This window comes from Phyllobates terribilis, unplaced genomic scaffold, assembly GCF_046119375.1.
Source record: "Phyllobates terribilis strain yellow unplaced genomic scaffold, ASM4611937v1 Scaffold_8__6_contigs__length_399053987, whole genome shotgun sequence".
Classification (NCBI taxonomy): domain Eukaryota; kingdom Metazoa; phylum Chordata; class Amphibia; order Anura; family Dendrobatidae; genus Phyllobates; species Phyllobates terribilis.
In genome coordinates, this window is record NW_027362768.1 from 147584581 (window position 1) to 147596953 (window position 12373).

Genomic DNA, 12373 nt, shown 5'->3' on the forward strand with positions numbered 1-12373 from the left:
TTATTTTTTTTCGTGTGTACTATTGAGTTAGGAAATAAAAAATAAAAAGATCGGCTATTCTTTAAGTTTGCTGTATTCTTCCCACGCCTGGAGGAAAAGGAGCCCTAATATCCAGATCTATAAAAAAAATGATGAGATCAAAGCATCTAGCTGCTACAAGGTTGGTGACCTGCTGCTTGCCATGGGCTCCTGGCCTCTGTCACTGGGATATACTGCCTTTAAGTATATACTGTAAAGAATCAACCTCTCTTAAAGAGAACGTATTGTCAATAAATTAGTTTTAAATCAAGTTTTAGTGTTACATGTGTTTAAGAAAAAATGCCAATATTTTTTTTTAAATACAATGTGCATTAAATAAAAACATTAGTAATCTTGCAATTTTCACACTGGCCACTGGGGCGATTTGAGAGTCTAACTTCCTTGTCTTTTCAGGAAGAGCTTACAGCAGTTTCATTATCATTAGAGGCAGAATAACTCCTCAAAACACAGCTGATAAATCACAATAGGCAATGTTACAGCTCACCTCCGCCCTCTCCCTTCACAATGATTTTTTTTACACGCTCATTAGATGCTTCAATATAAAAAATATTTTTTGAGTTAGTTTATTGCTGCTAATGTGCATGTAAATTTCCTGAAACAGGAAGTAGGAGTCTAAAAAAAAAATCCCCGGTGGCCAGTGTGAAAATTGCAAGAATTTCAATATTTTTTTTAATACAGATTGTGATAAGGGAAAAAAGAAAACATTGCTAAAATTAAAAAAAAATAATAATTTAAGATAAAAATCTCTTAAGAATAAATCATTTTTTTATGACACATTCCCTATAATGTGATATTGCCATTTTTTGCTAATGTGTCATATTTTTCTGAGCGCTTTGAGAATCTTTGCTCCAGAATTTACAGAAATGATCTGATAATTTACTAATATCAGCATTAATGGTATGTGTGACACAAAACCAATGTTCCCACTTAGGCATGCAAGGCGTGGCTAATTACATTACACAATGTCAGTCATGCTGGGATTATGAGGAAGGCGGCCGGGGCAGGGCAAAACTGGTGATGTTAGTCTGTCACATTTATAGCATGACTTCTCTGTCAAAACATAGATTTTGCACCATTTTTATTCTAGATCCGGCGTCTTAGTAGCACATTCTAGATCTTATCTCATGTTCTAGACTTAATTACAAAGCTGATAATATACATTTTGTTACTAGGATTGTCTGAGGTTACATAAAAAAGGGTCTGGTTTTTTATTTCCAGAAACAGCGCCATTCTAGTCTGCTGGATGTGTCTGGTATTACAGCTTAGCTCCATTCAAGTGGCACAGGGACTTTTTTTTTTCATATCCCAAGTCATAGATCGTTTATAGGTCTTGTCCAGAGAGGAATAGCAATAGCAAGGCAAATTTAGAAAAACTGTCCAAAAAATGAAAAACTGTCTGTCGCTCCATAGAAGACAATCAAAATGCAGCCTTCATTTTTCTATAGCAGTCAGCCCGGAAATAACTCAGGCGATCGACTGCAGATGTGTGGTGTTCCTGCCACAGATCTCCTTGATAGGAAGTCCCTTGATTGGCTGATAGGTAGAGCATCCTCTTCCTATAACAAGAAGTTCTTCAGCAGCTGCGCTATGTGACCCTGTGCCTTGGCTATTGTAGATCAATGATGTACAGGAGCGTTAACTTTTATCTTAAAAAAAGAGGTTCTGCAGCAGCGGTGGTGCGTATTATAAAGAATATTGCAACCTCTCAGGCTAGGATCACACCACCATATTTTCTCTCAATTGGTCCGATAATGCTAATCATAGTCTGATCAGGGTTTGATTGTAGTGTTGTCTGATTTTTTTCAGATGAGGAAAAAAAAATTTCTCCATCTACTACATTCTGTCAGTCCATGATGTCATCCGAGTGCAGTCCGATTTTTTTTTTTTCCACGGACTCGTTGACTTTCATGGCCAAGTGCGATCCGAATATCGGACCCAAATGGTGCATGCTGTGATTTTTTATTTTACTTGGACAGACTCTGTCCGAGGAAAAAAATAGGACCTGTGCATGGCCCCATAGAATAACATTGGTCTGAGCGCGATCCGATGTTCTGCAGGAGTCATTATTAGGATGTCTTGAAGTTTTGCATTTAGGCTCGAGGCTTTTATGAACAGATTGGTAACGGTCAAAATAACTTGGTCATCCCCTGTATAATTGGGGGCAGAATCTACTGCTGATGATTTTCATCCTCCACCTACTGAGACTTTTTTTTTACATTATTGTCCATAGCCTATCCAGAATTTAAAGGGTGCCTTTGGCTACCATTACATCTGAGACTACTATTAATATAATAATTGTTACTAATATTATATTGATGTAAATACTTTTAGGACCAAAAAATGACAAAAGTATTCTAGGAGTGATACCTATATTGGCTAACCAGTAAAATTCATTCTTCTGGTTAGCCAATAAAGGTATTACTCCTAGAATACTTTTGTCATTTTTGACCATAAAAGTATTTAGATCGATTTTTCAGGCTAACACTATACTACAATATAATTTTTTATTTTACATCATACTAATATACATATTTACAAATATGATATGTAATTGTTTCTAATATGATACAAACATTTATATATCAGCTGATCTGATCTCACCTTTGACTGTCCAGGCAGGTGGACTCAGACTTGAAGAGCTCTCTGTCAGAATGTATGACCGCGTTGGATATGTTCTTGAACAACAAATTCCAGGAGGCCCTCACCTTCCTCCAGGGCAAGTAAGTATCACAACCTAGGGCGTCATCACAAGCTCAATCATGTTTCAGGACGGCTTCACGCTCTCAGGATTTGTCTTGTAGGAGTTCATATTTGGATTTTTTATGTGTTTGACATTTTTTGTCTTCAGCTTCTACACTTGATTATGTGCATATAACTTTTAGGTGAGCTTGCTTGACTCAATTTGTATTGTAAAACCAAAGAGATGAGTGGGAGCATAAGTTGGTGTACGTGCAATGTGTAAGAGCACGTTCACACTGTGGCCATTTCACAGACAAAACACAAGATAAATATACCCTATAATTAGTAATTAAGTAAATTGTATTAGGATATGTAAATAACATAGAGTATCTGGTTAACACTATTTTGATCAAAATTGCATAGAAAAAGAATAAATCCCCTAATCGGAATTTGGTGTCTACTTAACCATTGATTTTTTTTTTTAGTGTATTTTGTATCTCCTTTTTTTTTTTATAAAAGACTTAAAGGGGACTTTTTACTGGATTTTGCGATTTAAACAGAGTCCCTCCTCTAATTGTTGCAGCTCAACTGATTCTAGAACAGTTTTTCTTCTGTGCTCCTCTGTTCCAAAGTTATGCCGCCTTCAGTAATAATGGTGCAGATTTTCCCTTCAAGCAGTTAGGCGTGTACCACAGAACTTTTTTTTGTGTGGGTGTGGCCATGTTGCGATTGGCCAGTGTCAGAGGGGGAAAATGCAAACGCCCACAGAGAAGTTCTGTAGTACACGCCCAATTAGTTGGTCGAAAGGAACAGTTGATTCTTTATTGGATTGGATGGGCGCAGAAGAAAATGAAAAACTGTTCAGCGGAACAGCGGCAATTAGAGGAGGTACTGAGTTTAAATGTGAAAATTCCAGAAGAAGATCTTCTTTGACTTAACTTTTCCATATACAATGTCTCAGGGGCGGACACAGACTGTAGTGGGCCCCTGTGCAAGAAATTTTGGGGGGCCCCCCCTGCCCTTCATAAGGCAACAAAGTTATGTAAACATAACCCCCCATGTGCATCTCTCACCCCCCCATGTGCAGCTCTCATCCCCCCCATGTGCAGCTCTCATCCCCCCCATGTGCATCTCTCATCCCCCCCATGTGCATCTCTCATCCCCCCCATGTGCATCTCTCATCCCCCCCATGTGCATCTCTCATTCCCCCATGTGCATCTCTCATCCCCCCCATGTGCATCTCTCACCCCCCCATGTGCATCTCTCACCCCCCCATGTGCATCTCTCACCCCCCCATGTGCATCTCTCACCCCCCCATGTGCATCTCTCACCCCCCCATGTGCATCTCTCACCCCCCCATGTGCATCTCTCACCCCCCCATGTGCATCTCTCACCCCCCCCATGTGCATCTCTCATCCCCCTGTGCATCTCTGATTCCCCCCACTCCTAGTTAATTAATTGTATTTAAAAAAAATAAAACTTGTTATACTTACCCCCATGCAATCCCTGCAGAATCCTGGCGCTCGTCCACGTCGCTGCCACCAGGTTCTCCTGATGTTCTGCCATGTGACGGCGCCACATACATAGCCATCAGCTTTTGTTTTGGCCAAAAGATTTTTAAAGCCGCCACCACGATAAGGTAGACTCTTCTGGGCGGGCCCTACTCTAACCTATTAAAATTTTCTTAAAATATCCAATACTCTTTTTAGATATATTTTTATTTAGTTTTCTTTAAGGGAATGTGTCATATACATTTTTTTTTTAAATGACCAATAATACCACATACAGGGAATACCGCCACACCATGACCAGACCACATATTACCACAACATAGTGACCGAATAATACCACACAGAAGGGAGAAAAACTGCCACACCATGACCAGACCACATATTACCACTACATTACTAATATTACCACCACATTACTAATATTACCATAAGTGTCATTATACACGGGAGCTCTATACATGGTATGTATAACGTAAGTGTCCAGGTAATATAGTGATCACCAGTGACATTATACACAGGAGCTCTGTATATAGTGTCAGTGTACAGGTAATACAGGGATCACCAGTGACATTATACACAGGAGCTCTGTATATAGTGTCAGTGTACAGGTAATACAGTGATCACCAGTGACATTATACACAGGAGCTCTGTATATAGTGTCAGTGTACAGGTAATACAGTGATCACCAGTGACATTATACACAGTGTACATGTAATAGACTGACTCACCGGTGACGTCTCTAGGTGAAGTCCTTCATCTTCGCTTTTCTCCTTCATCCAGCACAGACCGCCATCACGTCTTCCAGCCAGGACTCGTCTCTGCATAAAATAACACAGTTATCTAGAGCACATTCCCCAACTTCTACATTACGCAGCTGAATACAGACGTGCATCCACCATCAATATATGGTTAGTTATTATGCAACCTACCATTCCAAATATAAATTGTAATCCACCACTGTGCCCCCATTAACTGTAAATAGGCACTTAATATATAATTTAATTAGAACCTCTACTCTTTCCGCCAATTTGTTACCAGTCACACTCCTGCATCCGCAACGCCCCCTACTCTATACTTCCTGCTCCCCGCATTCAATATTTACATGCACCCCCTGCCCCAATTCATTATATCATGTCCGTGCTCTCCCCACCCCATCATCATTTATCATTTACTCTCCCCCACCCCACATTCGTTATGTGCAGCTCATTATCCCCCTACTCCCAATTCCCCCATGTGCAGCTCTCAAACCCCCCCATGTGCAGCTCTCATCCCCCCCCCATGTGCACATCTCTCACCCCCTCCCCCACATGTGCCCCTCTCTCATCCCCCTCCCCCACATGTGCCCCTCTCTCATCCCCCTCCCCCACATGTGCCCCTCTCTCATCCCCCTCCACCACATGTGCATCTCCCATCCCCCCCCCCACACATGTGCATCTCCCATCTCCCCCCCCCACACATGTGCATCTCCCATCTCCCCCCCACCACATGTGCATCTCCCACCCCCCCCACACATGTGCATCTCCCATCCCCCCCCCACACATGTGCATCTCCCATCTCCCCCCCCCACACATGTGCATCTCCCATCCCCCCCCCCACACATGTGCATCTCCCATCTCCCCCCACACACACATGTGCATCTCCCATCTCTCCCCCACACACATGTGCATCTCCCATCTCCCCCCCCATACACATGTGCATCTCCCATCCCCCCCCCACACACATGTGCATCTCCCATCTCCCCCCCCCCCACACACACACATGTGCATCTCCCATCTCCCCCCCACACACACACACGTGCATCTCCCATCTCTCCACTCCTAGTTAATTGTATTTTAAAAAAAATAAAACTTGTTATACTTACCCCCATGCGATCCCTGCAGAATCCTGGCGCTCGTCCAAATCGCTGACAGCAGGTTCTCCTGACTTCCGGCCATGTGACGGCACCGTCACATGACCGGAAGTCAGGGGAATCATGAAGGCGCTGCTGCAACAGCGCAGCTCAGCGCTGAAATGTCCCGGACCCGGCGCATAGCATGGGGCCGGGGGCCCCATGAGGAGAGAGACGCACAAGAGGGGGGCCCCCGAGGGGGCCCCTACCGGCCGGACCCCATACTGGAGTCAGGGCAGTCATGCCCTGATGGCGGCCCTGCTGGAGGCTGGAGGGGCCCCCTCTCCCTCGGGGCCCCCGTTCAATGAACCGGCTGCACGGGCGGTAGTTCCGCCCCTGCAATGTCTCCTGTTCTAACTGCTTTGTCCAGGTTTTAGAAGCTCAAGTGAACATTCTTCTTTATCTGTTAGTGTGATAATTAAAGTTCAAGTCATTGGACATCTTTGACATGGAAAAATTATTTTTACATAGGTTAGCGATTTCCTCCAGTTAAAACACTTGCATTAAGTTTTCGTCTGCAAATCTTCAATCCTTCATTCATTTTCAGACACCAGATATTCAGTTTGCAGCATGAGTCAAGTTTCGGATTTTTCTCATGTGGGAGCGTCTCTCACAGTAATGAAGGTTGGAAGTGAGGTCTGTGTGCTTCCATCGTTGTGGGTTGAATATCCAGACAGCTTCTCTCCTGCACTCATTTCCTCTTCTTGTGCTTTCCTCCTTTTCTATAGCCTCTTTTTTCTGCCCCTCCTGAGACTGTAGATTTTTCTCCCTTGGCTAAATTTGAGATCTGGGTACAACTCCCTCCCTGCTGCTGTCTCTAACACTGAGACTGTATTTTTATTTATCCTTGTCATTACGACCATTTTTTTTGCTCCTCAACTGATCATAAACATTAAAGTATTTTTATTTACTACTATAAAACTTTTGAACTAAATCAAAAAACGCAACATTACCGTGCGAGCTGAATGAATGGGAACAATTCTATAGAAAATATGAATCAGATCTCAGTTTTCCACTGTAGAACACCGGAGAAAAAAAAGCCAGATGGCCGGGTAAATGTAATCAAGGAATGAGAGAAGGGATGTGGAGAGCAGAGAGAGCCATCGGACCCAGGAACAGGAGCTCTGAAACATTTTTGCAAAGCACTCAGCTAGATAAAGGATTTACAGACTGGGCTTAGAACATTTTTAATAAAGATTGAAGACTGGAAAGTTGCTTAACTTAGTGTATGTTGCCTTTAAAGTATAACCGCTCATATAATTATAGGGTGGGGCCATGAAATACAGCCCTGTGTTCCCCTTGTGCGGCTTGTACAGGATGACACTTATCAGGCCTCTTTGACTATGCAAGTTGTGGATCCATTGTTCCTTGATGAAGGTGTGAACACCGCAGTATACATGGATATGCAACTTGCCCTTGCAAATTATCTCCTAAAATAGTAATGTCTAAGGCCATCAGGGCTTCTCCAGACTTTCAATGTTGAGATTCTTGAACCTAAAGCCCCCGTCTCACATAGCGAGATCGCTGCTGTGTCACGGTTTTGGTGACGCAACAGCGACCTCACCAGCGATGTCGCTATGTGTGACACTTTGCAGCGATCAGGCCCCTGCTGTGAGGTCGCTGATCGCTGCAAAGTGTCCTGGACCATTTTTTGGTCTTTGCCCTCCCGCTGGTCAGCACACATCGCTGTGTGTGACCAGCGGGAGCAGCGATCAGGCTGGTAACCATGATAAACATCGGGTTACTAGGGGCACACGTGCCCCTAGTAACCCGTTGTTTATCATGGTTATGAGCCTGCTAAAGTGAGCGGTAACCTCCCGCTCACTGTAGCAGAGTGGTAACCATGATAAACGACGGGTTACTAGGAGCGCGTGTGCCCCTAGTAACCCGATGTTTACCATGGTTACCAGCCTGCTCCTGCTTCAGCAGCAGGCTGGTAACCAGGAGCAGGACATCGTGGAAAGATTCTTTCCACGATGTCGCTGCTCCCCTGATCGTTGGTGAGCCTGCCTGTTTGACAGCTCACCAGCGACCACATAGCGACGCAGCAACGATCCCTGACAGGTCGAATCATTGTCTGGATCGTTGCAGCGTCGCTAAGTGTGACGGGGCCTTAAGTTGTATAACTTCTTGACTTAAACATAAAGTTCAGTGTTTTCATGACTCAATCTCCAACCACGCTACCACCCAAAACTGTGAGTTATTTACCTTGACAATAAGTATGGTCCACCTAGCACCTCCCTAACTTGGTATGTGAGAATATTGAGGTCCAATTCATGTTCAGAGCTACCGATTTCACGACTTCCAGATCTTTTGTTAGAGCAAAATTGCACGTGAAGAGACAGGAGAACATGAGTGATAAGGTGGTTGCTTTATATTTGCTTATAAACCATGTAGTATAATTAGGGTCGGCTCCAGGTGTATGTGGCCATTGGGTGACCCAATTCCAAGGGCCCTTCTTCACTTTCTATTTTTTTCTCCTTGCCTTCCAAAAGCTATAACTGTTTTCTTTTTCTGTCGGTAGAGTAGTATCAGGACTTGTTTATTTGTTAGACAGGCTGTAGTTTTTATCATTACCATTTTTAAGTCCATATGACTTTCTATTTTTTATTCTGTTTTTGTTTGGAAGTAAAGTGACCCAAAAAAACAGCGATTCTGCCATTTCTATTTTATTTCCATTCACCTCATGGGATAAAATTATGATATGTTATTAGTTAATCAGTAACCGTCCTTTTCCTTTACATTTCATAAATCAATTATGCACATGAAAATAAGCAACTTTGTAATATATCTTATCAAAGAAATCTGATTCTTTCTCTGCCTGAACTCATCATTCATTCCCAAAATTCTTAATTCACGGGTAAAATCTGTATTCAGTGAAGACAGATTATTACATTACTGAGATAAGAGATGGCAGTTGCTGCTGATGAGATTCTATGGAGAAGGGGAGGAGGTGCTCTGCCACTAGCTCCTCCCTCTTCCTCTGTCCATAGAATCTCATCAGCAGCAACTGCCATCTCTTATCTCAGTAATGTAATAATCTGTCTTCACTGAATACAGATTTTACCCATGAATTAAGAATTTTGGGAATGAATGATGAGTTCCGGCAGAGAAAGAAACAGAATCGGATTTCTCTGATAAGATATATTACAAAGTTGCTTATTTTCATGTGTACTATTGAATTATGAAATACAAATTAAAACAACGATTACTCTTTAAGACAGTTATGCATGGAGCAGAACCAAATATTTAAATGTTTTAGATTTTTTTTAATATTTTTCAATGTATCTTTTTTTACATTTTTTACATTTTTTATTGGTCCCCCTAGGGGACTTGAACTTGCGATCAATTGATTGCTGATACAATACACAGAAATTCAGTAGTTTTGCAGTGTATTGTAAAATTACTTATCTCTTATGAAGCCTGGCCAGAAGCTGGGGCTTCATAGGTGTACAAACATGGGAGACATGAAGGCTTTCAGTAGGTTCCCCAGCTGCCATGACTGTGTCATTGGCATGCCACATTGATGTTACGAGGAGTTTGATGGTCAGTGGCGTAACTAGAGTTTGATGGGCTCCAGTGCAAATTTTGGACCTGGGTCCCCCTGTATGTTGGTCAGATGTATGGGCCCTTGTAGAATTCGAAGTCATATAAAGACATACGTGCCCCCCTGCATCATGTAGTAATGTCCCCCATCCTGTACTAATGTCCTCCATCCTGGGACCCTTCCAGGTATATATGTCAGCCCATCCTGGGCCCATAGTAGATATATATGTAACCCATCCTGTGCCCCTATCCTGGTATATATATCCCCCATTATGGGCACCTTTCTGGTCTATATGTCCCCCATCCTGGGACCCTTCCTGGTATATCTATCCTCCATCCTGGTATATATGTTCCCCAACCTGGGCCCCTTCCTTGTATACATGTCCCCCATCCTGGTATATATGTCCCCTATCCTGAGCCCCTTCCTGGCACATCTGTCCCCCATCCTCTGATTGGCTGGCTGCATGTATTGTGGTGCAGAGAGTTGGCGGGTGTCTGCACAGCATTGTTTTTCAGCTGAATGTGCATCCTTGGACTCACATCCAGCTGAAATATGCGCAGGTGTCAGCGGGTCCTCCTCCCGCACAGGCCCGGTCACACCCTCTGCAACCGCGATCATTACACCGCTGCTCATGGGAATCAGATCCCTCATTTCCAAACTCTTACATGTCGCTGTCATGATGACATTGGTATCTATGAGGTTAAGCTGCTATGATCGGAGCTTGCTTTGATTCCAGCTATTAGTCTTGGCTGCCAGCTGTATAACACAGCAGACTCCCACGCAGTGTGTAGTGAGTTCAGCCTCTGAGGCTGCTCCATACATGACGTGCACACATCTGCCTTATATAAATGGTGAATGCTGCTAGATGAAACCTGGGCAGATTGAGCCTCTAATGTAATGTAAACCCTGGCACTTGGAATAATTAACCCTATATAAGGTTTGTTCTTCTAAACTTTTTAAGGTTTTTGTTTTTTTTGGATTGAGCTACTATTGGTAAAATATGGTAGGGTCCTTAGCCATTTAGGACATTTTTTCCCTTTCTTGTCTGTTTTAGGAAAAATGAGCATAGAGGAGTGTAGAGGAGTAATAATATAAAATACCTGAGCCCATTTTTTCTTAAAACATTCCACATATGAAAAAGGATGTGATAGGGGGCGCTATTGTGCTCATGGCCCTTTTTCTTCTGATTTTTATTTTTTTTTGTTGTATGAAATTATGTCATCTGCTTAGTCTTGTTTGTACTTAATGAAGTAGTATAATAATGGACGATTATGCTTTTTTAATTACACAGGTCCAAGGAGAGTATGTACCATGTTCTTACCTATGCCATCATACTGGAAATGCAAGCCATGATGACATTTGATCCTCAGGACATAGTGAACGCTGGGAACGCTATGAAAGGGGCTCAGGCAGTATGTCAGAGGTTGGTATACAGAGTCAGCTATGTGTGACATATTACAGAGGAATGATGGCAAATAACAGGCGCTGCAGTGAAAGAACGTTCCCAGAGAGGACCAGACTTTGAGAGTCTTCTTTGAGTTCCTGAATAAATCAGTAGATTGCACCTCTCTGCCCAAATTACACAGGGACCATAACAATATATGAATGTACATGTAGAGAATTATGTGGCATTTTAACCCCAAGACATAAATCAAGTTTTACTTTTTTTTACTAATAATTTTTGACCCCTTTAAAAAGTTTCACAAGACTAAACATTGTTGAGGAACCAAACCTTGCAAGGGTTTGTGAAATGTAACTATAGGCTAGGATGCTGTTAATTAGAAATAGGATGCTCGGGGGTGGAGATAAGATGTTAATAACATTTATGTTAGGAAATCTCTTAGGCGTGGAGTTTTTTTGTAAATAATGAATAAATAATAAATGCTATCAGGTGGACTATATATAATGAGTATGTATAATTTAGTTATTAAATAATGTAAAATATGTGTGTATATAATCTCCAAAAAAGATAAAGGATCCAGATTCCGGTATTTTATTTAATCCATTAAAAAAGTGAAAAAAATATACCCTCCATAAAAATCAAACGCTGTAGCGTTCTTAGTCCTGGTGTATATAATTGTCTCTGTTTATTTATATACACTGTATAGAAGTGGATCTATACACCAACGAACTAAACATTTTTCAGGAACCAAAACTTGAAAGTGTTTTGTAAATTTGACTACAGCTAGGATACTGTTCAATTGAAATGGGAAGCTCAGGGGTGGAGCTAAAATGCTCTTGGGTGGAGCTAAGAAGCTAATGACATATACTGTATGTGTTACGATAAACCTTTTTTTAAACAAAAATTCTATTAGGCAGATTTATACATAAAATGAGTATGTATAATTAAATTTTTAGACAACTTAAAAGATGCATTCATATAATTGTCTCTTTTCATACATATATACAGTGCTCAGTATAAATGAGTACACCCCAACAGATTAGTCAGAACTTCTTTTAGTTTCCTTTCAGAATCAACATTTGCTATGAGATACCATAGTACACAATGCTCCCAAATATGGAGCATTAATTGCAAACAAGATTTGTTATTTTACATAATGAAAAAGGTCATTTTCCTTACAAATTCATTGTGTTCCATGTTACAAAAATGAGCCCACCCCAATGAAAGTTTTAGGAGCAAAGCTAACATTTAGACTACAAAATTCGAATTCACAAGAATTCAACCATTAGTAAGTCTAATTATTCAAA

General features: G+C 41.7%; 1 protein-coding gene across 2 annotated transcripts in view; it reads left to right on the forward strand.

Moving 5' to 3' along the window:
• The window catches only part of TTC39A (tetratricopeptide repeat domain 39A), an 82477-nt gene that overhangs the window by 16995 nt on the left and 53109 nt on the right, over window positions 1–12373 (forward strand). Inside the window, exons 2-3 of one of the 2 annotated variants that reach the window (XM_073643492.1) lie at window positions 2655–2759; window positions 10956–11087. In XM_073643492.1, the coding sequence (XP_073499593.1) occupies window positions 2655–2759; window positions 10956–11087 (237 nt within the window). The remainder of the gene's footprint in view (window positions 1–2654; window positions 2760–10955; window positions 11088–12373) is intronic. The other variant, XM_073643494.1, reaches the window with a different exon arrangement.